The following is a 27,356-nucleotide window of genomic DNA, read 5'->3' as shown; positions in this document are numbered from 1 at the left end:
ACCATCGGCCGCATAATGGAATGACGACAATGACAATTTGTTCAAATGGTTCAATTGGCTCTGAGCACTATGGGACTTAACATCTAAGGTCATCAGTCCCCTAGAACTCAGAACTACTTAAACCTAAGTAACCTAAGGACATCACACACATCCATGCCCGAGGCAGGATTTGAACCTGCGACCGTAGCGGTCGCGTGGTTCCAGACTGTAGCGCCTAGAACCGCTCGGCCACCCGGGACGGCCAATGACAATTTGTGCCGGACCGGGATTGGAACCCGGATTTATCGCATACCGCGAGCGGTCACCTTACCATTTGGCTATCCGCGCACGACTCAAAGCCAAATCCTAACTTTCATTTGTCGTCAACCATGTGTGTACAACCTGTGGTCGTACATCTATTATGAATTTTCCCTTACAGGGGAGATATTTTACTTGAAAGTCGCTCGGCCGGTGTCGACGCATAAATACGATATTGCAGTGCCTGTGTCATTCCGAATTACGATGCAATGTTCCTTCATTGTACCGTAATTCGGAATGACACAGGCAGTGCAATATCGTATTTATCCGCCGACACCGGGCAAGCGACTTTAAAGTAAAATGTCTCCCCTGTAAGAGAAAATTCATAACAGATGTACGAACACAGGTTGTACACACATGGTTGACGACATATGGAAGTTTGGGTTTGGCCTTCAGTCGTGCGCGGATAGCCAAATGGTAAGGTAACCGTTCGCGATAAACGGGAAATCCGGTTTGAGTGCCATTCCTGTCAATTTGTCGTTTTCGTCATTCCATTATACACCTGATGGTTGTCCATATTCGCAACTGCCAACACATTTCAATTAAACTGCTACTAGGTTTAATAAAGTCTAGAACATTACACAGTTCATTGGTCTGCAACATAGTCATCTGTTTAAATACAAATAGGGACTATCTGTATCGCACGCTCACGGCTAGGTCGTCTCAGTCTAGTTAATGCTTCTAGGATTGCCGAAGGAAGAGGTACAGCGGAAGGAACATCGATATCATCAAAAGCAACCGCTTCAACAGCCACGTCGAGCCTGCGCGACCCTTCTTCTCAAGGACAGTCGGATGAATACGACGTGAAACAAACAGAAAAAGGGTAAGTTATTTCTCAGTCTGCACAAGAAAAGATGCGTTTTTGAAGAATATTTCAATAAGTTACACGAGCATAGACACTCTTCGATTCTGTTCGCCTTCGGTGTTTCAGTGCTGAAAATATTTTTATAAACAAATTTCAGAATTTTTAGTATTCACAGAATGAACTTGTAATATTTTTTGATTCCTTCTGTTATGTTTAACAAACAGGCGACTAAGGATCACTAGTTTCCAAAGCGGTATGAATCTAATTCATACCAGCCGAATGAAAGGTACTGAAAGGACATGATTGAAATCACTGAGTATGATATCAATGAAATACAAGGTTCTGAAATGATAGAGGAGAAGTTCATTTATAAATGCTGATGGATCTACAATTTAATAAGATTGTCGTGAGAAATGAAAACTGTAAACTGTCCACGATTCGAAAACAGATCCTTTGATTATCACGAGCAGTAACTTTAACCACTTGGGTCATTCGAGCATGCCTACGCGATAGCTTCGAATTTTCTTCGTCACTGACTTTTGTCTGGTTTTTATTATTTCTCAGCACTTAAGCAAAGGTCTTCCCGCGGGATAAGGAATGTCGCGAAGGGACAATCACATCACCTATCATATCTTCTTCATAACATCTTAAGTGGCAATCATTAAACCATTTGGCAGACTAACCTCGTCCATGCCAAAATTATCCAGGCTAACAGGAACCATAAACTCCTCACCGTACACAGGCTGAAACTTATTAACTTTTAAAAACATCTGAGGCAACGTAGATGTCACTGTGACAAATAATTTAATGTAAGACGCATGGAGCCGTAGCGTCGCGAAATACCCGAAAAGTGGATGAGAAATGTTGAACATATTACGTCACCAGATGACGTGCCTCGTCGCACATGCAGCAGTTGAGCCTATCTGTCTGTAACACCTGATCATTCCAACACCAGTCATTTATTCAGGTCGGTGTGGCTTCTACCCACGTGTGTAATTTCAACACATGGGGCTCAGGAATCGAGTTTTATATGGCAGGCAATATTTTTTTATCAGTGAGTTAGAAAGTTATGTCTTACATTGGGGTAAGATTCATTATGGTTTATTGCAAAGTACAGTACGACAAAAACCTATTGTATTGCGTCACAAGTACCATATATGAGTATAAGGCTCAGAATTGCGATGTTTCCAATAAATGACCCACATTTTCCTTACTGAATAAAAAAAAGCGGGGCCAAAAGGAACAAAACACAAAATAAGAACAGCTTTTCCTTGGTTATAGAGAAGATAGTAATTTCGTAGCATCTACGTTTACAATAGATTATATTTTCAAAATATGTTCAAAATTTGCATCGTTTGCTCTAACGGAAGTATTGCATCATTTAATCATCCCTTCACGCCCAAGCCCAACCACTGCACGTGTAGCGAGATACGTCATCTGGTGACGTCACATGTTCAGCATTTCTCATCCACTCATCCATTTCCTGACATATGCAGCCCCATGTCTCGTATGTTAACTTACGTATTTCAGCGTCATCTACGTCTCTTTGGAGGTTGTTAAATGTTTGTAAGAATCACTCTGTATCTTTCTAACTCGCAGTATGCTTCTGCGCACGAAACAACGCATTTTATCCAATTCTTCAGCATCCTCTAGTTGTTCTACAACATGCAATACTTATTGTGGTAAATCGATACCTACAGTAACCCAACCTAACTTGATGGTATGTTTTAACGCGTACTAATCTTTAGCGAACGTGTTCGCAATTCAGTTGGTAACACCTTCATGAGCGGTGCACATTGTGGCATTGCCTTACTTGCAGTTGGTCCCAGCAGAACAAAATTCCACCAAGTTCAATTGTATACCGCAAAACATCGATTTTAGCGTGATGTTTTTCAAGGAAGTGAAATCCGAGAATTAGAGAAAACCTCGGTGGGAACTCACTGTAACTTATCAAGATTGTCATACCGATTAATCCTGTGCTTCAGAAATCCAAGTACTTATACTGATTAACTGATGCCTATGACGGTACCAAGCAGTGACAATGAGCTAATTTTGCCCCGTTTTCTAGGCTTATCAGCGCTCTATATCCCACCACCGTGCTTGAGATGTTGCTTTCGGATCTTCAGCTTGGCACTTTGTGCAACGTCTGGATACATTGGAGGCGCTCTCGTATTTGCGTTACCTTGTCTTACTTCACCTTGCAGTACTGTCAGAGTGACATTGTAACGAGATAATTCTGTTGCAGTCATACTCCGTGCTCTCCAGCTGAGTGCTGTATAGCAATGGCCCAGTGGTGTACCTCGCTGTTTGCAGCATTGGGTTTCCTTCCTGGTTTAGATTCCAGTAGAGACAATGCATTCAGGGCTGTCTTCGCTCGGCTCTGTGCTTGCCGGGGAAACACTAAACAATTTTCGTTCACCCAGAACTCCATTCTTTGGTGCAGCATACCATCCATATACCTACATAACATTTCATCTTCGAAATAAAAAGTAAAGACTAGTATAAAGACATTAAATAAATAGGACAACATTGTGTATATATACACTACTGACCATTAACATTGCTACACCGCGAAGATGACGTGCTACAGATGCGAAATTTAACCGACAGGAAGAAGATGCTGTGATATGCAAATGATTAGGTTTTCAGAGCATTTTGGCGACGGTGGCGACACCTACAACGTGCTGACATGAGGAAAGTTTCCAACCGATTTCTCATACACAAACAGCAGTTGACCGGCGTTGCCTGGTGAAACGTTGTTGTGATGCCTCGTGTAAGGAGAAGAAATGCGTACCATCACGTTTCCGACTTTGATAAAGGTCAGATTGTAGCCTATCGCGATTGCGGTTTATCGTATCACGACATTGCTGCTCGCGTTGGTAGAGATCCAATGACTGTTAGCAGAATATGGAATCGGTGGGTTCAGGAGGGTAATACGGAACGCCGTGCTAGATCCCAACGGTCTTGTATCACTAGCAGTCGAGATGACAGGTATCTTATCCACATGGCTGTAACCGATCTGCACGAACAGTTCGACGACGTTTGCAGCAGCATGGACTATCAGCTCGGAGACCATGGCTGCGGTTACCCTTGATGCTGCGTCACAGAAAGGAGCGCCTGTGATGGTGTACTCATCGACGAACCTGGGTTCACGAATGGCAAAACGACATTTTTTCGGATGAATCTAGGTTCTGCTTACAGCATCATGATGGTCGCATCCGTGTTTGGCGACATCGCAGTCAACGCATATTGGAAGCGTGTATTCGTCATCGCCATACTGGCGTATCACCCGGCGTGATAGTATGGGGTGCCATTGGTTACGCGTCTCGGTCACCTCTTGTTCGCATTGACGTCACTTTGAACAGTGGACGTTACATTTCAGATGTGTTACGACCCGTGGGTCTACCCTTCATTCGATCCCTGCGAAATCCTACATTTCAGCAGGATAATGCACGACCGCATGTTTCAGGTCCTGTACGGGCCTTTCTGAATATAGAAAAAGTTCGAGTGCTGCCCTTGCCAGCACATTCTCCAGATCTCTCACCAATTGAAAACGTCTATCAATGTTGACCGAGCAACTGGCTCGTCACAATACGCCAGTCACTACTCTTGATGAACTCTGGTGTCGTGTTGAAGCTGCATGGGCAGCTGTACCTGTACACGCCATCCAAGCTCTGTTTTACTCAATGCCCAGGCGTATCAAGGCCGTTATTACGGCCAGAGGTGGTTGTTCTGGGTACTGATTTCTCAGGATCTATGCACCCAAATTGCGTGAAAATGTAATCACATGTCAGTTCTAGTATAATTCATGTGGCCAATGAATACCCACCCGGTTATCATCTGCATTTCTTCTTGGTGTAGCAATTTTAATGGCACGTAGTGTAGTATATAGTGTATATATTTATTTTGCTACAGCTCTTTTTCTATGTAAATAATGTGTGTGTGTGTGTGTGTGTGTGTGTGTGTGTGTGTTTTGCGTATGCGGGCACTGATTATACACTGCGTGGTTTAAGGCGCGTTGCCACTGTTCGCACGGCTCCCCCTGTCGGAGGTTCGACTTCTCCCTCGGGCATGGGTGTGTATGTTGTTCTTAGCGTAAGTTAGTTTAAGTCAGATTAAGTAGTGTGTAAGCCTAGGAACCGATGACCTCAGCAGTTTGGCCCCATAGGATGCACTGCGCAAAAGAATTAAACGGTCGTTTCTTTGAAACCCCGTCATTTCCCCAATGCGATGCAGAAGTTTCAGATTTGATCAGGTGCCTACAACCTTCCACTGTAATGGTGCATAAGTTTGGCGCCCTACGACGTCACTCTCTGGCTCGCTGATTCTTTAAACAGCAGGGTATCGACACATGCGGAAAAAAAAAAAATTGCGCCAGGGGTCAGAAGTCCATGAAAGGTGTAAGGTGGGATAATGATGTCACGTTGGCACCAAATTCCACCACAGTTCTGCCCAGCACCACCATGGACTTTGCCCACTGTTTTGACACTTTCGCAATTGAGGTCGAAACCTCGAGGTTCAGCGTTAAAATCATGCAATTTTTTTGTGGGTGGCAGAGGACAACATTTCAGACACTCTTCTCGTCAGGATCGACATGACAAGGCCACAAAATGTGGCATAAAGGCTGTCAATGAAATCACCCCTTCCCTAGGGAGATTCGTTCGCACACATTTCGCAGTCGAAAATGACAGTTTGCAGTGTGATGTGTAACAGAACGACGTTCTTGACAACCTTTGCCACTGCTGATACCCTGCAAACGACATCACTGGGATCCAGTCCCATTGTTGGTGATCTAACTATTTTGGATTGTAGTGTGACCGTAATTTTTGCTTTAGAGTACAGGGTGGAAACACTAGGTACCGTTCAAACCATTCGACGAAGTACGAATGATATCAAAAGCAGCAACGGGGCTTTATACTTTCACAGCTCCCCTGTTTCACGTCCACTTGTGGCGTGATCATTGGTGGTTGAGGGGGGGGGGGGGTGCTACATGGCTGGATACATACATAAATAAAATGGTAAAGGATCCCTCTAACATCCCTCAGATCAGCAACATCCTCGATACCATTTCCACACCTTTGTTGACCACTTCAAAACTGTATCTGTATAGAGACAACCCTTGACCGATTCCTAAGCGCCTGTGTGGAGACAGCCTTTTCACGACCTTCAGATGCCTGTAAGCAGTTGCCAGAGCAGCAGTGTAGTGCCATTCAGCATAAAGGTTTGAAGGGGCTGCCTCCTTGCAGGCACCTATGAGTTGGTCATGCGTTGTCTGTGTATAGGTACGTTCTTAAAGTGCTCCAGAAATCTGAGCAGGTGCCACCAAGAGTGTCTTAGACGGACCCACGGCCGTTTTATTCACACTTGCGTGAATACTGCACCCCCTGAGATTAACGCCACAGGAGGGCGCGAAACACAAGGACTGATATAGTGTAAACACCCTTTCAATTTTCGTAGTAGTGGTTCCACTCTGTATAACCCAGTGAAAATTGCGGTCGCACTATACTCTAATGAGTCGGACCACATTCAGTAAGGTTCCAGCCCCACGATATCCTTAGAGAACCGTTGAATCGTCTGGAAGGTGTAGCCAGTGGCAAAGGTTGCCAAGAACGTCGTTGCTAATCTCACTGCCAACTGTCATTTTCTACAGCGGAATGTGTGTAAGTGAACGCCCCAAGGGAAAGGCTGGTTTCATTGGCGCCTCTTATGCAACCTCCTGAGGTCTTTTCTTGTCTCTCTGAGCGGTAGTGTGTCTGAAACGTTTTTCTTAGTCACCAATAAGTAAACTGCATGGCTCGAACGCTGTACGTCATGGTTCCGACCTCCAGCGCAGGGTGAAATTTGGTGCCAATGTAATATCGTTAACGCACCTCACTTTTCATGGGAACATCTGACGCCTACCCGTTTTCCTCATGTCTTGTCACCTTGGTGTTCGAAGTTTCGTCGTGCCCGTGGATAACTCCACAGGGCGCCATGCTTCTCGTCTGTTACAGAGGAAGGTTGTAGGCATCCTTGTGGCATATTTCAAGCTTCTGTGTCGTAATGGGGGGGGGGGGGAATAACAGTGTTTCAAAAAAGTGACTCTGTAACTCTTTTGCACAGATTATGACTGCTAAGAGTCATCAGGCGTATTTTCTCCTGTGTTTCGGCAGATATCTGCAATTTCATTTTTGCGATGTTTCACTGGAATCAGCCCAAACAAATACTGCACGTCATGTCTTTCATGTGGCGCCCAGTGTCAACGGAAAAACGTCGATTTGTTTCCTGTTATGAGAAAATGGTTTTAAACGGAATTTTAAGTGCCCATTCGGAGGGATCCTAAAAAAACCAGTACTCCAGCAGCGACAGCACCATCCTAGCCCGCGGTGGCTGCAACCGCCATGCAGCAGTACAGCTCAGTCGCTGTTGGATTACTAGTTATTCCTCGTGTTTCAATGTCCCTGCTAATACAGACTGAGATAAGGAATATAGCACTAGGCTAGTTTCCGACTAATCTTTCGAATGAGTATGTAAAATTCCGCTTTAAAAATCATTTTGTTTTGTGCTGGGAAACAAATCTATGTGTTTGGTCGACACTGGGCCTCGCGTAAGACTTGATGAGCAGTATTAATTTGGGCTGGCTACAGCTACATAACGCAAGAATCTGCCAAAGTATCAAATAAAATGCTTCTGGCACCTGGTCTAGTTAGAGTGGAGCTGTCCTCTTGATCGTAAAATGGAACGAGGATCACTGTACATTTGACGGCGGAGCCTGTTCTACCTCTAACTTGTATTTGGTGTGTGGATGCTACAGATAATATGAAAATTATGTCATAGAACAACACATCGGTTTAAGTTCTGGTAGTATTGAAAATAAAGGAAGGCTGAAACTTTTTTATGAGAGTTTTGTTGGTGAACAATTCTTTTCATTTTTGAATTTCCTGCTGCTCGATCGACACATAGGAGAGAGGAGAGGGACGCTTGTTTCGTTTAATGTACTTATATAACTCTTTCCTCAAATGCCAAATGAGAAGAAAATGCTGTGTTAAATTCTGGATCTTTTTTGTATAAAATACATATTAATGCTGACCGTGCTTCCTGAACAACAAAATTGTTATGAATATAAGTAACTTGTTATATATATATATATATATATATATATATATATATATATATATATATATATATATAATCACGGACTGTTCATATATGAAATCTGAAGCGTTTGTTTTTAGAAATAATACAATAGTTCTCGTTATCATATTTCCTTGCTCTTATTTAGTAAAGAAAAAACTTATGCAGACACTATCATCCATCACCTTCGCTATACTCACTTATTGGAGAAAAGATGTGGTAATTATAGCTCATATGGTGAAGGGATCTGATACTACTATTACTACTACCACAATTATTATTATTATTAACTGAGTACATGGCCTAAAACTGAGCTATAGTTCTCATATACATAGATCATATTATAGCTTGTTGAAGAGGTTTCTAATAAACAAAGATAATATAAAAATTACCCCTCTGTTACTCGAATTCAGAATCTTCAGGACGGTAACTTGGATATGAAAACACTTGAGCTATCCCACCATCTTCGCTGAAAACGAATCTCAGTTTAATGCAAAGGATATACGCTCTCTAATATTCGAACTCAGAATCATCAGGGCACAATGGAAGTCGTGACGACATTTCAACTATTTTACCCACCATCTTGGCCACGTAAAAAATAATTACTTCAAAATAACGAAACTTTATGAACTCTCTGGGATTAAAATCTGGGAACTTTCGCGCACCATTACCGATGCGAGAACTCTTGTACTTTGTCTGCCATCTTCAGTTTCGACAAAATAGTGGAGGGGAACAAGTATTATTGCGTCAATGTTGCCGTTACCTTCAGGGTATAATAACAGATCTGAGGGCACTCACCATATTGAAAGTCTGGAGAGAAGAGAATAGGGACTTGGGAAACAGCATCAACGTCACCCCGTTTTCATGTTCCCGTTCTCATATTACGTATTCTGCAAGCTAATATTCAGAGTGTAAGGAGAGCGCTTCGTACCGATAATGGAGATTTTTGTCCTATTCCACTCGTCTACCCGGAGAGGTAAAACGGGCTTCTTATGTGCCCCTGTATGTGCCCTAATCTCTCTCTCGTAATGCCTAAGCGACCTATTCGGTGTGGGAGAAAAATGCCTGACACTCCAATACAAGTAATCTAAATATGGCACTAAGGATATGCGGGACTATGTTGCCTTTTTCGAAAGAGTCCCATTTAAGTTCGCCGAGTATCATTGTGACTTTTTACGTTGCTAGCAGCGCGCCTTAGAATTAAGTCGATGTCTGTTGTCATGTTTATTTGATAAGGAATCTTAATGGTTGAATATTACTCCGGAACTGATCGTACTAGTATCTTGCATGTGGTTTCCTTTATAGGTCCACTATACTTCTCCATAATTCTTCCCACAAGCAGACTTTGAATTCATCCCACATCATATCACTTCTTAGTATTATTAGTAAATATTTAAACTGCGTGAGATGCTGCAAATGTTCGACACTAATCATAAAATCGGATACTATCGAGTTTCTTTCTCTTTTTTTGTTTATCAGTTATCCATGTATAAAGAGAGCTACCATCCTTTACACCAAGTGGAAATTCTGTCCCAGTCTTTCTGCCGTTACTTACGATCGCGCAGTGAGACCTAACAATTAGATACTAGCGTCCTGGTACGTTTATCTGGACGACAAAAAGAATTTCTTTAAGTAGTATATCATCTACAGACTAAGACTAGCATTAGCTTCGGTTTTCGGTGATTGCATAGTTTCACAATGGTTTCCGTTCCTCTAGACCTGGCTAGAACGAAGAAAGAAATATAGATAATAGGAGATTGTTGAGTCACAGATAACGAGCAGCCAGAGAAGAAAGGAATGTGTCAGAAAGAGAATCTTTTAAATATCGAATATAAATTGAAGTGTTTGTGGTATCGCAGGTACGCTCGAGCTAGACGATCCACATGGCCTCGCCCTATTCCTTCAGGGCTGGACTATGACGATGAGAGTTCATCAGATGAAGAGATTTCGACGGTCCCTCAATGGGCTAAAGAAATGATGGGTCTCACGGATGAAGAAGACACCAGTAAAAGGTAAAGCACCACGAGTAACAATAAACTACATTTTTAAAAATATTTCATAATGAGATTTCGTTCAGAAATAGCTCTGGGACACCATCTAAATTACATTATGTACCGCTTCTTGCTTTCCTGACAAATGTGGTGAATGCGAAGTGCGTTAGAAATTTAATTGTAATTTTGTAATTCTCCATAATGGATTAATCAAATTCGAGCTATTTCTTCATTGCTATGTTGGTAAAAATGTCTCAAAACTGTCTGTATTATGTTAGCCTGTTGCCACCCATGAATAAGATTATATGTTTTTCGTAGTATTGGCGATTATAAATAATTGCATAAAGATGAATCAGGGTATTTGTATTACATTTTGCTGTAATATCAGCTTAAAGTGTAGTAAAGCTTTAGAAACGTTGAATATTACTTTCGATGAGTCTGCTTTGAGTCAAACAAAGATTTACGAGTAGTATAAACGAGTAGTATAAAGGTGCTGAGGATGACGAAAGCATTGGGCGTCGCAGTACATCATCAGCTGATGAAATCATGGAAAAAGTGAAAGAAATGATCATGAACAATCGCTGGATCACAGTCAGAGAAGTCACTCATTATGTTAACATATTGACCGGCTCATGCCGTGAATATTTTCGGAGTTTTGGGAACGAAACGCATTAAGGGAAAATTTGCTCAAAAATTGTTTAATTTCAAGTAAGAACAGCGACGAATGCAAGTTGTCCAATGGCCGCTACATGAAGTCAACAACGATGCAAAACTACCGAAACGTCTTATAACAGGTGATGAAACATGGGTTAAGAGGTATGACGTTGAATCTAAGGCTCAATTTTTTCTATCCTGCTCTGCCTAAGTAGAACTCAGTTTATGATCAAGCGCATTGCAGATGATACAGAGGCTGGCGGGACATACAGAGGGTTCTTGTCGCTGCTGACGATGGAATTCACAAAGTGGGGTTATAACTAGGAGTAAAAGCTAGAGTGTAGCGAAAGTCATCGTCAGCGTGTCCAAACAGTCCACAGAGCGATCCGTAAACACAGGCAAGGCAATCACTCTACTATCAAGGGCGCTTATCAAAGGCTTCAGAGAATAGCAAGAAATGCAGCACAAGTGCGAAGCCGCGGTGTTTACAAGCACTTCTATGCCACTGACCTTACCTGCTTGATGCCCGGGTTCTGCGGGGAACCTGAATCACTGTTGGATACTAAACAGCTAAACAGTCATCCCAGTGGAAACACTGTGGGTAGGCAAAATCGAAAAAACGCCAACAAGTACGGCCAAATTTGAAGTCTATGTTCTTCAATTTTAACGGCTTGATGTACCATGTGTTCTTGCCACGAAGTTGAATGATCAATAAGGAGTACTTCGAGAGCTCGTTTTCTTCAAGCGTTGATTGGCCGCAAAATGGAAATCACTGTGTAAATTAAAAATGTTTTATTTGCAACAATTAGATACTCTTCCAGCTGCTTCTCTACGTAGTAGCCCCTCCGACTTCGACGTATGTCGTAGCGTGGTACCAACTTGCCGCCGGGCGAGGTGGCCGAGCGGCTCTAGGCGCTACAGTCTGGAACCGCGCGACCGCTATGGTCGCAGGTTCGAATCCTGCCTCGAGCATGGATGTGTGTGATGTCCTTAGGTTAGTTAGGTTTAAGTAGTTCTAAGTTCTAGGGGACTGATGACCTCAGAAGTTAAGTCTCATAGTGCTCAGAGCCATTTGAACCAACTTGCCAATACTCTCGTCATAAATGGACTTTATTTTTCATCAGTTCCCTTCACTGGACTGCAATTCGTTGTCTGTGCCAAAATGCTGTCCTCATAGCCAGCGGTACATGTGGACAAAGAGGTGAAAATCAGAGGGACCGAAGTCTCGACTGTATGGTGGGCGATTAAACAATTCCCCGTCGGAAACGCTGCAGGAGCGCTGTTGTTGCACATGTAGTGTGCGGCCGAGCATTGTAATGGAGAAGGAAACGCATGACAGTTACGAGGAGTTACTAAAAAAACCGGAATTATTTTTTAAAAGCTATATATTTTCGAATTGTTTACGAAACAACCTTATCCCCCTCAAAATACCTTCCATTAAAACTAACACATTTGTCCCACGGGTGCTTCCACTGTTCGACACATTTTTTGTACTCATCTTTAAAAACAGCTGACAGCTTCTCCCTCGTATTTTTCCTTGACTTCTGCAATGTTGTCAAATTAGTGTCCTTTCATGCCCCTTTCGATGCGTGGAAATAAGAAAAAGTTGCACGGAGTCAGGCCAGGCGAGTAAGGTGCTTGGGGCAGTGGAACCATGCCATTTTTTTGCCAAAAACTAACAGAGATGGCTGTGTGTGCAGATGAGTTGTCGTGGTGGAACAACCAGTCTCCTGTCTGCCACATATCGAGCTCCAAGATAACCCACTAATCTCTGACAGTTGATCAATTGCCTATCGACGGTCTGTGAGCACAATCTCTCGATTTTTTTTTTCAATATTTTCGTCTGTTCGGGCAGTTGGTGGCCTCCAGAACGAGGTTTGTCATCAATAGACATATCGCCATTTTTAAATCGGACAAACGTCTTGAGTTTTTCTTATAGCTTCATCTTGATAAGCTGTTTTCAACATTAAAACAGTTTCAGCAAATTTTTACCGATTAGAAAACAAAATTTCACAGCTTCTTTTTCGGGAGGAGCGTTGTTCAAATCCCCGTTCGTCTACTCGGATTTAAGTAACCACTGCTCATCTGAGTCAGGCAAGCAAAATCAGATGTCGCGCTGTAACAGAGTAATGAAATGACGTACGACGTGATACCTGTCTTGCGGGAGGCTGATGAGAACGTCCAAAAACCATCGAGATGCAGAACGTAGCTCGTGGGAGCTAGTGTACAACTGGGATATACACAGCGGCACGTCACAAAGACCTTTGGTCGCCAGCATTCCTGTACGTACATACACACACACACACACACACACACACACACACACACACACACACACACACATACTAGGCCTATATATTTTTGTCTCCAATGTTATTATCGCAGCAACAAATTAATGGCGCTCTAAAGCTCGTGTGCTGACCACAGTTTTCGCAAAGTTTCCTTTCAGCTTTTACTAGTAATACCTAGACGATTATTCCCAACTGAGAAGCTCTTCTCTGGGATATGGCCGAAACAGCCGAAGAGATCTACAATGGCCCAGCCCAAGGAATGATATCTTGAAACAAAAAGAGGACTAATAGTCAGTCCGCCAGTAAACCTGGCCTTAGGTACGAAAGTGACATGTATTAATCAGACATCATAAGTAGTTTATTCTTTTCACCATGTTGCAGAACCGCGTCCTTCTACGTATGGGTGCAATAAATTAATCCTACAAAAATTATTGCATCGATAAAGAAATTGTCGCACCCTGTCACTCAATTAGAGAAACCCTAAGTTGTCAGTGACAATCAGAAGTTTTTTGTTTTGGTCATCAGTCTACTGACTGGTTTGATGCGGCCCGCCACGAATTCCTTTCCTGTGCTAACCTCTTCATCTCAGAGTAGCACTTGCAACCTACGTCCTCAATTATTTGCTTGACGTATTCCAATCTCTGTCTTCCTCTACAGTTTTTGCCCTCTACAGCTCCCTCTAGTACCATGGAAGTCATTTCCTCATGTCTTAGCAGATGTCCTATCATCCTGTCCCTTCTCCTTGTCAGTGTTTTCCACATATTCCTTTCCTCTCCGATTCTGCGTAGAACCTCCTTATTCCTTACCTTATCAGTCCACCTAATTTTCAACATTCGTCTATAGCACCACATCTCAAATGCTTCGATTCTCTTCTGTTCCGGTTTTCCCACAGTCCATGTTTCACTACCATCAGAAGTTAGAAACGCATTAAGAGGGTGCTACTGTACGGGACGTCTACCGGATTCATTAATTTTCGCTTTCCGCCATGCGTCGTGATATAAAGTGTAATAAGACCAAAAGCAAAGACGTTAAATCAGTCCTTCCCCTCTGTATGCCGATTAAGATAAGAAATCTAACCGAGAGAACTGAAACATTTCTGAGTACACTGGATTAATTTACCCCTCAATTTCGTTTATTTCAGTAAATTTATTAAGAAAGGTATTGCAAAGTTCCCTTAAATAGGTCTGTAGTGATTTCGCAATGGAAGTGATGTGATTTATGACCTTCGAATATCATTTTTAACCCATTATCAAGTGACTCAGTAGCGCGATACATATCAAGGTAAAACGCCAACTGCAGAACAAACAGCTCAAGAATTATCAAGATTATGTTGGCTCTCTCAGAAGCAAAAGATTTTCATTGTTCGTGAGCTACCCTCGACTAAGTAGTTCACAAGGAGATTCAGAAAAGTGTACATGGGGGAAGTAATACCAGATCTCTGAGCTCCTGTCTTGTGACAGCTTCCTTTACAATCCCTAAACATAACATGTGCCACAAACATAAATGTGCCTACATCTACATCTATACACCATCAGCCATCTTGTGGTGTGTGGCGGAGGCTACTTTGTGTACCACTGTCACATTCCCCTTTTCCTGTTCCACTCGTGGGAAGAACGATTGCTGGTAAGCCTCCGCGTGAGCTCGAATCTCCCTCATTTTACCTTTATGGTCTTTTCGCGAGTTATACAAAGGGGAAGCAATATGTCTGGTGATTCTTCTAATAACATACGTTTTGAGAACTACAACTGCAAACCACATCATGATACAGAACGCCTTTCTTGCAGTGTCTGCCACTGTAATTGGCTGTACATCACCGTGATGCTTTCGCACTCAGTAAATTAGCCTGTAATGAAACGAGGTGCTCTTCTTTGGATCTTCTCTGTTTCCTCTAAGAAACCCATCTGGTAAGGGTCCCAGACTGACAAGCAATATTGAAGTATTGGACGAAAGGGGGTTCCATAAGCTACCTTTTTTGAGTGAGCTACATTTACGGATGATTCTTCCTATGATTCTAAGTCTGGAATCTGCCCTACCTGGATAAATTTTATGTGGCCTTTCCACTTTAAGTCGCTCTGTACGCGTACTCATTGATGTTTTATGGATGCAACTCCTTCCACTGATTGTTCTGCAATCGTGTAATCATACGATAATGGTTCTTTCTGCTCTTTTATGCGCAACACGTTACATTTTCTTGTGTTAAAGGTCAACTGATATTACCTGCACCAAGGGGCGATCCTCTGCAGGCCTTACTGCATTTCGTTACAATTTTCTAGCGTTGCAACTACTGCATATGCAGGAACATTATCCGCGAAAAAACAGATGGAACTTCCAACGTTATCCACTAGGTCACTTACATACGGGATGTTAGGGGTGTAAGTGCAGATATTGTGGTCATTGCTACCTTAATGGGTAGCTACTTCAGTGTGTTAGTTGTTTTTTCTCTGCGTCTAACAGTCTTGCCGCAAACACGTCACATAATGAATACCTAAGGTTTAGTCATATTTGCACCAGCAATACGGTCAGTATAGACTAATCGTTTTGCGTCTACGCATCCATACCTAACCTGCTGCCCAGGGGAAAATATGCAATAATGGCTTGCTCTTGCTACTTGGGCTTCGACGAACTAACCAACCTAAAAACATGCTACTCATAACAGCTATAATTATTAGCTTGCAAATGAAGTAAATACTGATGTAATGTTTCTCAGTACACCGTCCTCAGCCACCAATAAAAATATCTGAACCCATCCCATAACACTCTGTATGTTGTGAAAAGTAATGGTCCTATAAGACTCCCCTGGAGTATGCCCGATGTTACTTTTACTTGAGCACATTCCTCTCCATTGAGAATAACATACTGTCTTTTATCTGCTGTCCGCAGCTCGTGGTCGTGCGGTAGCGTTCTCGCTTCCAGCGCCCGGGTTGCCGGGTTCCATTCCCGGTGGGGTCAGGGATTTTCTCTGCCTCGTGATGACTGGGTGTTGTGTGATGTCCTTAGGTTAGTTAGGTTTAAGTAGTTCTAGGGGACTGATGACCATAGATGTTAAGTCCCATAGTGCTCAGAGCAATTTTATTTGCTATAAATTCTTCAAAATGGTCTGATACTCGGTGCAAAAAGACTTCATTCATTAGGCGGTACTATGGAACTATATAAATGGTCTGCCAGTAGTAAAGGAACGCAGTATCAACTTAGGAGCTGACAGCTTTGTGGTTCTCGTGGACGAGTGGAGCAAGTTGAACTTCACATGACCTTTGATTTAGAATCATTACAGTCTCCTAAACAAGACAGTTTCAGTCTTCGGAAGGGTTATAATGTGAGAGCATATCGCATGTTCCAAAGTTCTGACATTGGTTGATATCAGAGACACAGGCCTATAGTTTTGTACATCTGTTCGACAATCCTTCTTGAAATTGCAAATGACTTGCACTTCCTTCCAAACATAAGGAATGCTTTGCTCCTCCAGCTACTTCCGGTACACTGCTGCTGGAAGGGGAGTAAGTTCTTTCGCATACGCCACGTAGAATCGTACTGGTATCTCGTCAGATCCAGTGGATTTTCGTTTGCTGAGCGATTTCAGTTTGTTATAAGACCGATTTTTACGATACATTCACATAACGCATATAAACTCATAATGACAGGCTCATTTGACTGGAAAATTTCATCAACGTCGAGGAACATGATAACATACAGTACTAGTGATAGTCAGCAATTGACTAATGTAACCTTACTCTTCTGTTACTCCTGATACAGATTTGCATGCCTTGTATAAATGAGAGGGTGTTGAAACCATTCTGGACGTTACATAAACACACGAACTGGTAGAAACTAGTAGCAGGCAAAGTTGCTCCAAGCTATTTTGTGAAAGGACATTCGAGGAAAGTGCTGGTAAATAGCCCACGGGCCGGAAAGTGCTTTGTATTTGCTGTACCGGGGGATCCAAGGAGACCCTGCTGCAAAAGAGTTTACAACCCCAGAAAGATGGAGGAGGAGAAACGTTTTAGCCGAAGTAACTATTGTGCACGAAAGAAGAAAGCTACGTTTTTCTCCATGAAAGCTCTGGACACCACAGGTAAGACATCTTGAAAATGGAACGCATGGCATGCCACTGGATGTGTTGAATTAACGAAAAACTAAATGTGTACTCGATATAAGAATCACAGGGATTGCCTCAAATAAAAATAAAAAGGGGTTAGACAAGTTCAGCTGTGCTGATGAGGACCATCTTATTAGTCAAAGAGTGAAGTGGACAGTGAAACGACATTTCCTTTGCAAAATGTTAGAACGCACGTTATTGGTTAACCAAAGAGGGGATAGCCCGTGGAATGGGATTAACATGTTCTAAAGAACAATTTGATCGGCCAGTGCTGAGAAGATGCAAAGCCCAGACAATGTGAATACAGTAAGAGACGCAAAACGCAGTAGTGCGAGGTTGCCTTGTAGAAAACATCGATCATAAATCACTTCATCAGAGACTTTACCTTCAACTTCCACATCGGAGTCTTCTCCAGTGACTACATCATCTGATGAGAGATGCTGCAGGTCAGCTGCCGACAGAGCTGATGTAGGAACATAGAAAAAGTTCTGGCTGATTTGCACTTTGCCGTTGGCGAGAGTCGTTGGTGCCCCAGCGTCTTAATTTGGCAAGGACTTCATCCCCCACCTGCAACTCTATAGTGAGACCGAGTCGCCACTGTGAAACAATGTGCAGGGAAGCTAAAAGCACATTATAACATTTCGACCAGTTGAAGATTCACTTTGAAGACTTGCACTTTTAATTTATCGAACAGTCCGCTTTCAATTAAGACCATAGGTAAAATATTCCGAGTGTCTGGGTTACATATACAGTAATATAAAATGTAGTAAGTTGATAGGTAATTGAAATATTTATTGACGGTGTGTTTCTACAAGTATGGTAATTCAAAATGTTATTTTACACACCTAATAAACCCCGATATGAGCAACATTAGTGGAACGACAGACGTGTGACTTCTCTCAAAGTGTTTAGAGCATCGCAGGCGTAACATGTGAGATAGCAACCTTTTATGGACGTCATCGTGTAGTGTCGAACGAGGTAACTGTAACTACCTACTTGGTTGTCGGATTGACTTACGAGGGCTTGGCTGGAAGAACGTACGGATTAATTCAAAAGGAGCCTCCGAAACTGCGTGCGTCACGTGATGGCTCGACATCCAAAGCAAACTCCCAGTTTCTTGGAGCCGGTTGTCATGTAAATGGAAACTCGTCAGTTGGTGGCTATCCATACTCATGTTGTACCAGTGACGCGATACAAAGCACACAGAACACCTTCCACTATGGAGTCCAGATGGCTACTGATTCGTGTTTAGGTTAACAAAGCGGTTACCTGCATGCACACGCGTTAACTACTCTCCAAAGCAAACACAGAAAAAATTTTGAGTTATCGTACTTGCAGAAACAAACCGCCAATAAATAACTCAATTACACCTCAAGTTATTCTGTTTTATATTATTATATGTTTAGCCCGGACACCCTGCATTTCCGTCTGTAGTACTATTTTCCTGGGCACTTCTCGATTGCAATTAATTTAACTGCGATATTATTAAGCCTTTCTTACCAACCCCATTGGTCAAATATGCCAAAATGTTTTATGTTTGTATTGACATTGTTTGTCAACTGCTTGTGCATAATATTATCAGAATAAATCAAAGTAATTGCAATTCTTTTCTCATTTCATACTTGTAGGACTTTAAATTCATTATTTTGGAGCGCGATTAATTAACATATTTCGGAGACAGGGCTCACTTTCACATGTTTATCTAAAAATTAATAACCTCAACTTAGCGACCTCTAGCTAGTTGGTTGTTTTCCCGTGGTCACTTATTTCGATATCTATCATTTTGACGTTCGTGCGACAATTTAAAGGATGTACCACAGTGCTATCTTTCTCAGTAAAACAGTTGTGACCAAAGACGTTTAGTATGTCGAACATCTTTGTGTCAGGCAGCAGCAGCCGGCCGAGACAGACGCAGCAACAAGGAAGTAACCGATTTTGTGACTTTTACGAATTCCTAAATAGGAGCGAATTTTATAATATCATATGCATTCTTTAATAGTTTAGTTTCTTGAGTTCCTGCGTGTTAATTTAATATCGAATAGCCACAGTTCTCGCGTCTTCGTTTGCGTCGGAAAGTAAACCGATTTTGCGACATATTACAAGTTCCTAATCAGGAGCGAATTATTTAGTTTCACCTGAGTGCTGTGGTAGTTAGGTTTTTGAATCTCCGTGTATTTAATCTAATTTATTATACACAGTTACAGCGTTTTCGTCAGTGTCTATAGCAGAGTTCCACAGCACATGCCGATAGTCCGTTTATTGGGGTAGTTTAATTTTCCACGATACTTTAGTATGGACAGGAACTGTTGTTGTGTGCGGATGCCAGCCGAGTTGGTGACACTTCACTATCAGCTCCAGGCTGTGATGACTTCAGTTACACAGCTTGAGGCTGCACAGATGGGTACCACTGTTGTGGGCCGGCCACGGGGATCCAATGGACGTCCAGCACGTCCAAGTCCTCCGATCGGTCCTCACCAGTGGCCAGCCCAGGTACTGCTCGCACTGACTTTGAGCCCTTAGCTGTGGTCGAGTGGGAGGTCGCCTCAGGGCGTAGCAGGCGGCAAAAGACTTCCCAAGAGGCCGTAAGTAAGGCCTCCCTGGTCAGTCTGACAAACAGGTTCCAAGTGCTGTCTGTGGTTGACACTGTCACTAAGCCAGTTGCCATTGCCTGTCGTGTTTTAGAGGAAACCTCTCAGCCTGCAAGATCTGGACAATCACAGATGGTGGGATTATTGATAGTTGGGAGCTCCATCGTTAGGCACGTTATGGGGACCATTAGGGACATGGCTGCCAAGAAGGGGAAGAAAACCAGTTTGCACTCCGTGTGCATACCGGGTGGAGTCATTCCAGATGGGGAACGGGTCCTCCTCGATGCCATGAAGAGCACAGAGTGCAGTCACCTGCAGATGGTGGCTCATGTCGGTACCAATCATGTGTGTAACTTTGGATCAGAAGAGATTCTTTCTGATTTCGAGTGTCAAACAGAAGTGTTAAAGGCTGCCAGTCTTGCTTGCCAGATGAAAGCAGAGCTGACCATTTGCAGCATAGCCAATAGGAGTGATTGCGGATCTCTGGTACATAGCCGAGTGGAGGGTCTGAATCAGAGGATCAGACGGTTCTGCGACCGTGTAGGCTGCAGATTCCTCGAATTGCGCCAAAGGATGGTTGGGTTTCGGGTTCCGCTGAATAGGTCAGATGACCACAATACGCAGGAGGCGGTTACGTGGGTAGCAGGAGATGTTTGGCGTGGACTGAGCGGTTTTTTGGGTTAGAGGGCACCAGGAAAGGGCTTCAGTTACAAAGGGTGCAGACCGAACATAGGAAGAAAGTAGATACAGGAACCGTCGGTATAACAGTTGTAAATTGTCGGAGTTGTGTTGGGAAAGTACCAGAGTTCCAAGCGCTAATAGAAAGTACTGATGCTCAAATCGTTATAGGCACTGAAAGCTGGCTAAAACCAGAGATAAGCTCAGCCAAAATTTTTGCGAAGAACTTAACGACAGGCTAAACACGGTTCACGGTGGCGTGTTTGTTGCTGTTAGAAGTAGTTTAACTTGTGGCGAAATTGGTAGATAGTTTCTGTGAGTTAGTATGGCAGAGGTCGGTGTTGGCAACCGGAATAAAATAATAATTGGATCCTTTTACCGTCCTCCCAATTCAGATGATACAATTGCTGAAAGATTCAAAGAAAGCTTGAGTTTGATTTCAATCACGTACCCGACTCATACGATTATAGTTTGTGGTTACCTTAATTTACCCTAGAAAAGTTGACGTAAATACATGTTTAATTCCGGAGGTACGCATAGAACATCATCCGAAATTGTGCTAAACGCATTCTCTGAAAATTATTTCGAGCAGTTAGTTCATGAGTCCACGCGAATAGTAAATGGTTGTGAAAACACAGCTGACCTCTTAGCAACAAATAATCCTGAGCTAATAAGGAGCATCAAAACGGATACAGGGATTAGTGAACACAGGGTTGTCGTAGGGAGACTGAATATTGTAATCCCCAAATCCTCCAGAAATAAACGAAAAATGTACCCATTTAAAACAGCACATAATAATTCACTTAACGTCTTCCTCAGAGACAATCTTCACTCCCTCCAAATTAATAATATAAGTGTAGGCCAGATGTGGCTTGAATTCAAAGAAATAGTATTGACAGCGAATTGAGAGAGTTATACCAAATAAATAAACAAACAAACGACGGAGCTGATCCTCCTTGGTACACAAAACGGGTCAGCACACTTGCAGAAACAACGAAAAAAACATGCCAAATTTAAACAGACACAAAAATCTCCAAGATTGGGGATCTTTTACAGAATCCCGAAATTTAGCGTGGACTTCAATACGAGATGCTTATAATAATTTCCACAACGAAACTTTGTCTCGAAACTTGGCAGAAAATGCAAGGAGATTCCGGTCGTATGTGAATTATGCTAGCGGCAAGACAAATGGCTCTGAACACTATGGGACTTTTAACATCTGAGGTCATTAGTCCCCTAGAGCTTAGAACTACGTAAACCTAACTAACGTAAGGACATCAGACACATCCATGCCCGAAGCAGGATTCGAACCTGCGACAGTAGCGGTCGCGCGGTTCCAGACTGAAGCGCCTAGAACCGCTCGGCCACAACGGCCGGCAGTGGCAAGAGACAACCAATGCCTTCTCTGGGCGCTAACAATGGAGATACTATCGGAGACAGTGCTGCCAAAGCAGAGTTACAAAAGACAGACTTCCCGAATTTAAAGATTAAAAACGAGATAACTATAATTCACTTTCTAGTTATCTCCAACATGTTATATCGACAGAGGCCGTTGGTCCTCGTCTACTGTAATCTTTGACAGTAGTTAGATTGCTACATCGGAATAGGACGCCGTTTCCACGGCAGCCCTCGATGTATCTTTGCGAGTAGCAATTCCCTATCGATTTAGCAACCTTTGGTGCACCTTCGCAGAATAGACGTTAGAGGGCAGCATCCTTTTAACTGATCTTAAACCAAGTAACCTTTATAGTTTACATTTTATGACGAATAATCATTTATAATGATGTTACGATGTAATTTAACTATAACGCACTTTTTAATCTACTTCTTGTGCTTACTTAATCATAGACGTCTTTCTGATTGGCTAGCAATGATGTCACACTCAGGACGGTGGGCGTGACCAAGCCTATTTAATAACCGTTTCCTCCTTGTGCAATTAGCATTTATTCCAGCGTCGAGGGTCGGCGCAACTTGCTTCACGGAGTCCACCCACCGTTCTGGGTATACTTATTTATTAGTTCTATATTTTGTTATATATACTTACTGTTATAACGATCCCCCTATCTGGTAATGTGTTTTTTCAGAGTCTGAAGATGGTTCTTAAATAGAATCGAAACCGGTCACTCCAATAAAAATAAAAAGTTTAGATCAAGACTTTTTTAATTTTTAAATTTTAATTTTAAAGACCGCTGATAATGTTTTCAAAAATTTTATAGCCTTCCGAAATGCCTTCACAAAAGAAGACGAAGTATATATTCCAGAATTCGAATCGAGAACAGCTGCCAACATGAGTAATGTAGAAATAAATATCCTCGGAGTAGTGAAGTAACTTAAATCACTTAATAAAAGCAAGTCCTCTGGTCCAGACTGTACACCAATTAGGTTCCTGTCACAGTATGTTGATGCATTAGCTCCATACGTAATAATCATATACAACCGTTCGCTCGACGAAAGATCCGTACCCAAAGACTGGAAAGTTGCACAGGCCACACCAATATTCAAGAACGGTAGTAGGAGTAATCCACTTAATTACAGGCCCATATCATTAACCTCGATATGCAGCAGGATTTTGGAACATATATTGTGTTCGAACATTATGAATTATCTCGAAGAAACGGTGTATTGACACACAGTCAACATGGTTTAGGAAACATCGTTCTTGTGAAACACAACCAGCTCTTTACTTGCATGAAGTGTTGAGTGCTATTGACGAGGGATTTCAGATTGATTCCGTATTTCTGGATTTCCGGAAGGCTTTTAACACTGTACCACACAAGTGGCTTGTAGTGAAATTGCGTGCTTATGGAATATCGTCTCAGTTATGTGATTAGATTCGTGATTTCCTGTCATAGAGGTCACAGTTCGTAGTAATTGACGAAAAGTCATCCAGTAAAATACAAATGATTTCTGGCGTTCCCCAAGGTAGTGTTATAGGCCCTTTGCTGTTCGTTATCTATGTAAACGATTTGGGAGGTAATCTGGGCAATCATCTTAGGTTGTTTGCAAATGACGGTGTCATTTATCGACAAGTAAAGTCATCAGAAGATCAAAACAAATTGCAAAACGATTTAGAAAAGATATCTGTATGGTGCAAAAATTGGCAATTTACCCTAAATAAGAAAAAGCACATGAGTGCTAAAAAGGAATCCGTTAAACTTCGGTTACACGATAAATAAGTCAAATCTAAAAGCCGTAAATTCAACTAATATCTAGGAATTACGATTACGAACAACTTAAATTGGAAGGAACACACGGAAAATGTTGTGGGGAAGGCTAAACAAAGACTACATTTTATTGGCAGGACACTTTGAAAATGTAACAGATCTACAAAGGGGACTGCCTACACTACGCTTGTCCGTCCTCTTTTAGAATACTGCTGCACGGTGTGGGATCCTTACCAGATAAGACTGACGGAGTACAATGAAAAATTTCAAAGGAGGCCAGCACGTTTTGTATTATCGCGAAATATGGGAGAGAGTGTCACAGAAATGATACAGAATCTGTGCTGGACAACATTAAAAGAAAGGCGTTTTCCGTTGCGGCGCAATCCTGTCAGGAAATTCCAATCACCAACTTTCTCCTCCGAATGCGAAAATATTTTGTTGACGGCGACCTACGTAGGGAGAAACGATCACCATGATAAAATGAGGGAAATCAGAGCTCGTACAGAAAGATATAGGAGTTCGTTCTTTCCGAGCGCTATACGAGGTTTGAATAATAGAGATCTGTGATGTGGTTCAATGAACCCTCTGCCAGGCACTTAAATGTGTTTTGCAGAGTAGCCCTGTAGATGTAGATGTAGATGTAGATGTCATCTTCCGTTTCTATGCCATTATAGCCACAGAGTGCCTGTAGAGATGGCTTTAATTCAGTTACGGATTTAACCTAAGATCAAAACTTCTTAGGAATTTCTGTCAGGTCGGTAGATACAATTTTACTTTTGAATTCGTTGAAAGTTTCACGCACTCCTCTCTTTAGGTTAATTTGCCTTGCCTTGCCGTTCCTTGATGTCCTCGTCCGCCGCAAAGCAAATGGGTGTCTCAGCCACAGCGTTTACCGGTAACCCACCCACCAGACGCTGCACGCTAACAGCTATCACCATCCTTCGCAGAAAAGTTATGTTCTGAGGACCTTAGTGCTTCGAGCCGAAACCGTCTCAGATTCTGAAAACTTGCCGAAGAAAGTGAGCCACTTACGGAATGTATTCAAGGAAAGCGGCTGCAGCCGGCCGCGGTGGTCTCGCAGTTAAGGCGCTCAGTCCGGAACCTCGCGACTGCTACGGTCGCAGGTTCGAATCCTGCCTCGGGCATGGATGTGTGTGATGTCCTTAGGTTAATTAGGTTTAAGTAGTTCTAAGTCTAGGGGACTGATGACCATAGATGTTAAGTCCCATAGTGCTCAGAGCCATTTGAACCATTTTTGAAAGCGGCTGCAACACCGCCAGATTTCGCAAACTATCTTTCCGAAAATACGTAAGCAGAAAGACTCCAAGGAGAACTCGGAGAAGTTTGCGCTCTTGCCGTTCTGTGGCTCCATAACAGGAAAGATAAGCCGGCTCCTAAAGAAGCATAAAATCGATTCGGTCTTAACGACTCCAGCAAAAATTCGACAACTCTTGAGGCCTGTGAAAGACGACGTAGGCCTCATAACGCCAGGAGTGTATAAAATACCATGTAGGTGTGGACGGTTCTATATCGGACACACTGTGCGCACTATTGAACAGCGCTATGTACAACACGAGAGATGTTTTCGTCTACGGAACCCAGAGAAATCAGCGGTAGCAGAGCATGCATTGGAAAACGGTCATCGTATTGCATTCGACGAGACATCTATTATCACACAAACAGTTTGCGGGATAGCATAATAAGAGAAGCGATAGAAATAAAAATTTGTGACAACACGCTCAATAAAGACGGTGGCCTGCAGCTAAGCACAGAGCGGGACGCGGCCATCGGAAGGTTGAAGCGGGCGCAGCGGCCGCACAACGTAAACATTACCATATATGGTGCGGAAGCGAGTACCAGTGACGTCATGGAAGGCAGCGCGGCTATATAAGGACGGCAGCGGCAACCAGAAAACAGTCACCACTTGACAATGACCTAGGAGTACGCGGCCGAAAGCTCGTGGATTTTAAACCACTTGACGCGGCTGGAAGCCCGAGAAAGCTTTATTAGTACATATCACAGTGAAACTATGGACTCCTGTAGTTATTCTTTTCATTCATTCCATGATAGAAAAAGGATAAAATAGAACTGTACTCTTACATTATATAGCTTACGCCACACACCGTATGGTGACGTGAAGACCTCATATGCAGATGTAAGTATAGAGTAGACTGTAATGGGCAGGAGATTTGCGTGAATTTGTTCTAGGAAGCATCCAAGCATTCGTCCCAGTGGTATAGAGCTAATAGTGCAGAAATATTACGTAGCAGTTTCTTTGGCTGAAATTCCAAGTTACCTGTTTTTTATAAGGTGGCGAAAGCATAAAATTCTGTTGGTTGTCATTGTCTGTCAAATAGTGGTGGTAACTACAGAGGAATGAGTTGAATTTGACACTCTCACTGCTCTAGGCATCAATAATAACAGCACGGATTTGTCCTACATGCACATTTTACAGTCATGCACCACAAAAAAGTTGCACTCACGAACTTCACTTGCAACTCACGAGCTGTGGGTGGTAATAAAATTAGTTACAGGAAGTCTATCCAATTTCTCTGCTGGATACTTCCAGGTGATTCGGAGCTAATAATACTATACTACTCTTCTTGCTTCTAGCAAGGATGAAATTGGCACCAAACACGGAAGAGGAATGATTAGTGCCATAAATTTTTGGGCCAGATGTTCCTGGTTGACAAGGGGTGGTATTTTTTCAGTCCAGAACCCTGCTACGGTTGCAGGTTCGAATCCCACCTCGGGCATGGATGTGTATTATGTCCTTAGGTTAGTTAGGTTTAGGTAGTTCTAAGTCTAGGAGACTGATGACCTCAGATGTTAAGTCCCATAGTGCTCACAGCCGTTTGAACCATTTTTTTAAAATCAAAACTAACAGATTGCGTCCATCCGACTGCACGCCAGTGTCGTGTTTTTAAATCCACATGTCTCTTCTGATGATAAATCTAGCATGACTGTTTCACTTCAGGTAACTCACTAGGTCATTCCGAGAAGAGCGGCATTGGTACTGATGTCGCACATCAGTGTCTCAACTCCTCTGTGTGAATCTTAAATAACGAAACAACACCACGAATCACTGTTAATTCACTCATCACAATGAAGTTTTAAAGTGAAATGTTATACGTAATTATCTTCGTTCGTAGTAAATATACTGAAGTACTATACTGTGTCAACCTTCGACCTTTAAATGTTTGTCGTTTTCTTTGCGTAGCAAGCTGTTAAGCAGTTGAAATGAATATTGTAATCTATTGAGACAGCGATAAGTGTAACCTAATTTATGTGTTGATGACACACCATTCCACACCAGCGATCGCTTTGAGTTGTATTGCAGCTACTCCACATGCTTCAAATTGTAGCCAGATGAAATTGACCACACTGTTAAGGTGTATTGGGTAGCTGGAACTTCTATTTTTCCACGTATAAGCATGCGAACCTTTATGATCAGATAGTTACAGACTTATTTATGCTTTTAGTGTTCCAGACTCGAAACCCAACGGAGCATCAAAGGAAGCTGCTCCATTGTCTGCGCCCAGCGTAGAATGCAGCTACAGATCAGTAATTGTGCGTGCGCCACCTGCGGTGGAACAACAGCAGTCTTCAGAACGGTATGTCCTTTCTCAGTGTTGCATGAAACTAAAATGGGCGATTAAAATTGGTTTCTGAGTGTTCTAAA

At 42.6% G+C, this 27,356-nt stretch overlaps 1 protein-coding gene across 1 annotated transcript in view; it reads left to right on the top strand.

Moving 5' to 3' along the window:
* Window positions 1-27,356, top strand: part of LOC126184101 (uncharacterized) — a 141,822-nt gene that overhangs the window by 69,399 nt on the left and 45,067 nt on the right. Inside the window, exon 3 of the mRNA XM_049926463.1 lies at window positions 27,157-27,288. Coding sequence (XP_049782420.1) covers window positions 27,157-27,288 — 132 coding nt within the window. The remainder of the gene's footprint in view (window positions 1-27,156; window positions 27,289-27,356) is intronic.

This window comes from Schistocerca cancellata, chromosome 4, assembly GCF_023864275.1.
Source record: "Schistocerca cancellata isolate TAMUIC-IGC-003103 chromosome 4, iqSchCanc2.1, whole genome shotgun sequence".
Lineage (NCBI taxonomy): Eukaryota > Metazoa > Arthropoda > Insecta > Orthoptera > Acrididae > Schistocerca > Schistocerca cancellata.
The sequence above is the reverse complement of the archived record's forward strand: the minus strand, read 5'-3'. Positions and strand labels throughout refer to the sequence as shown.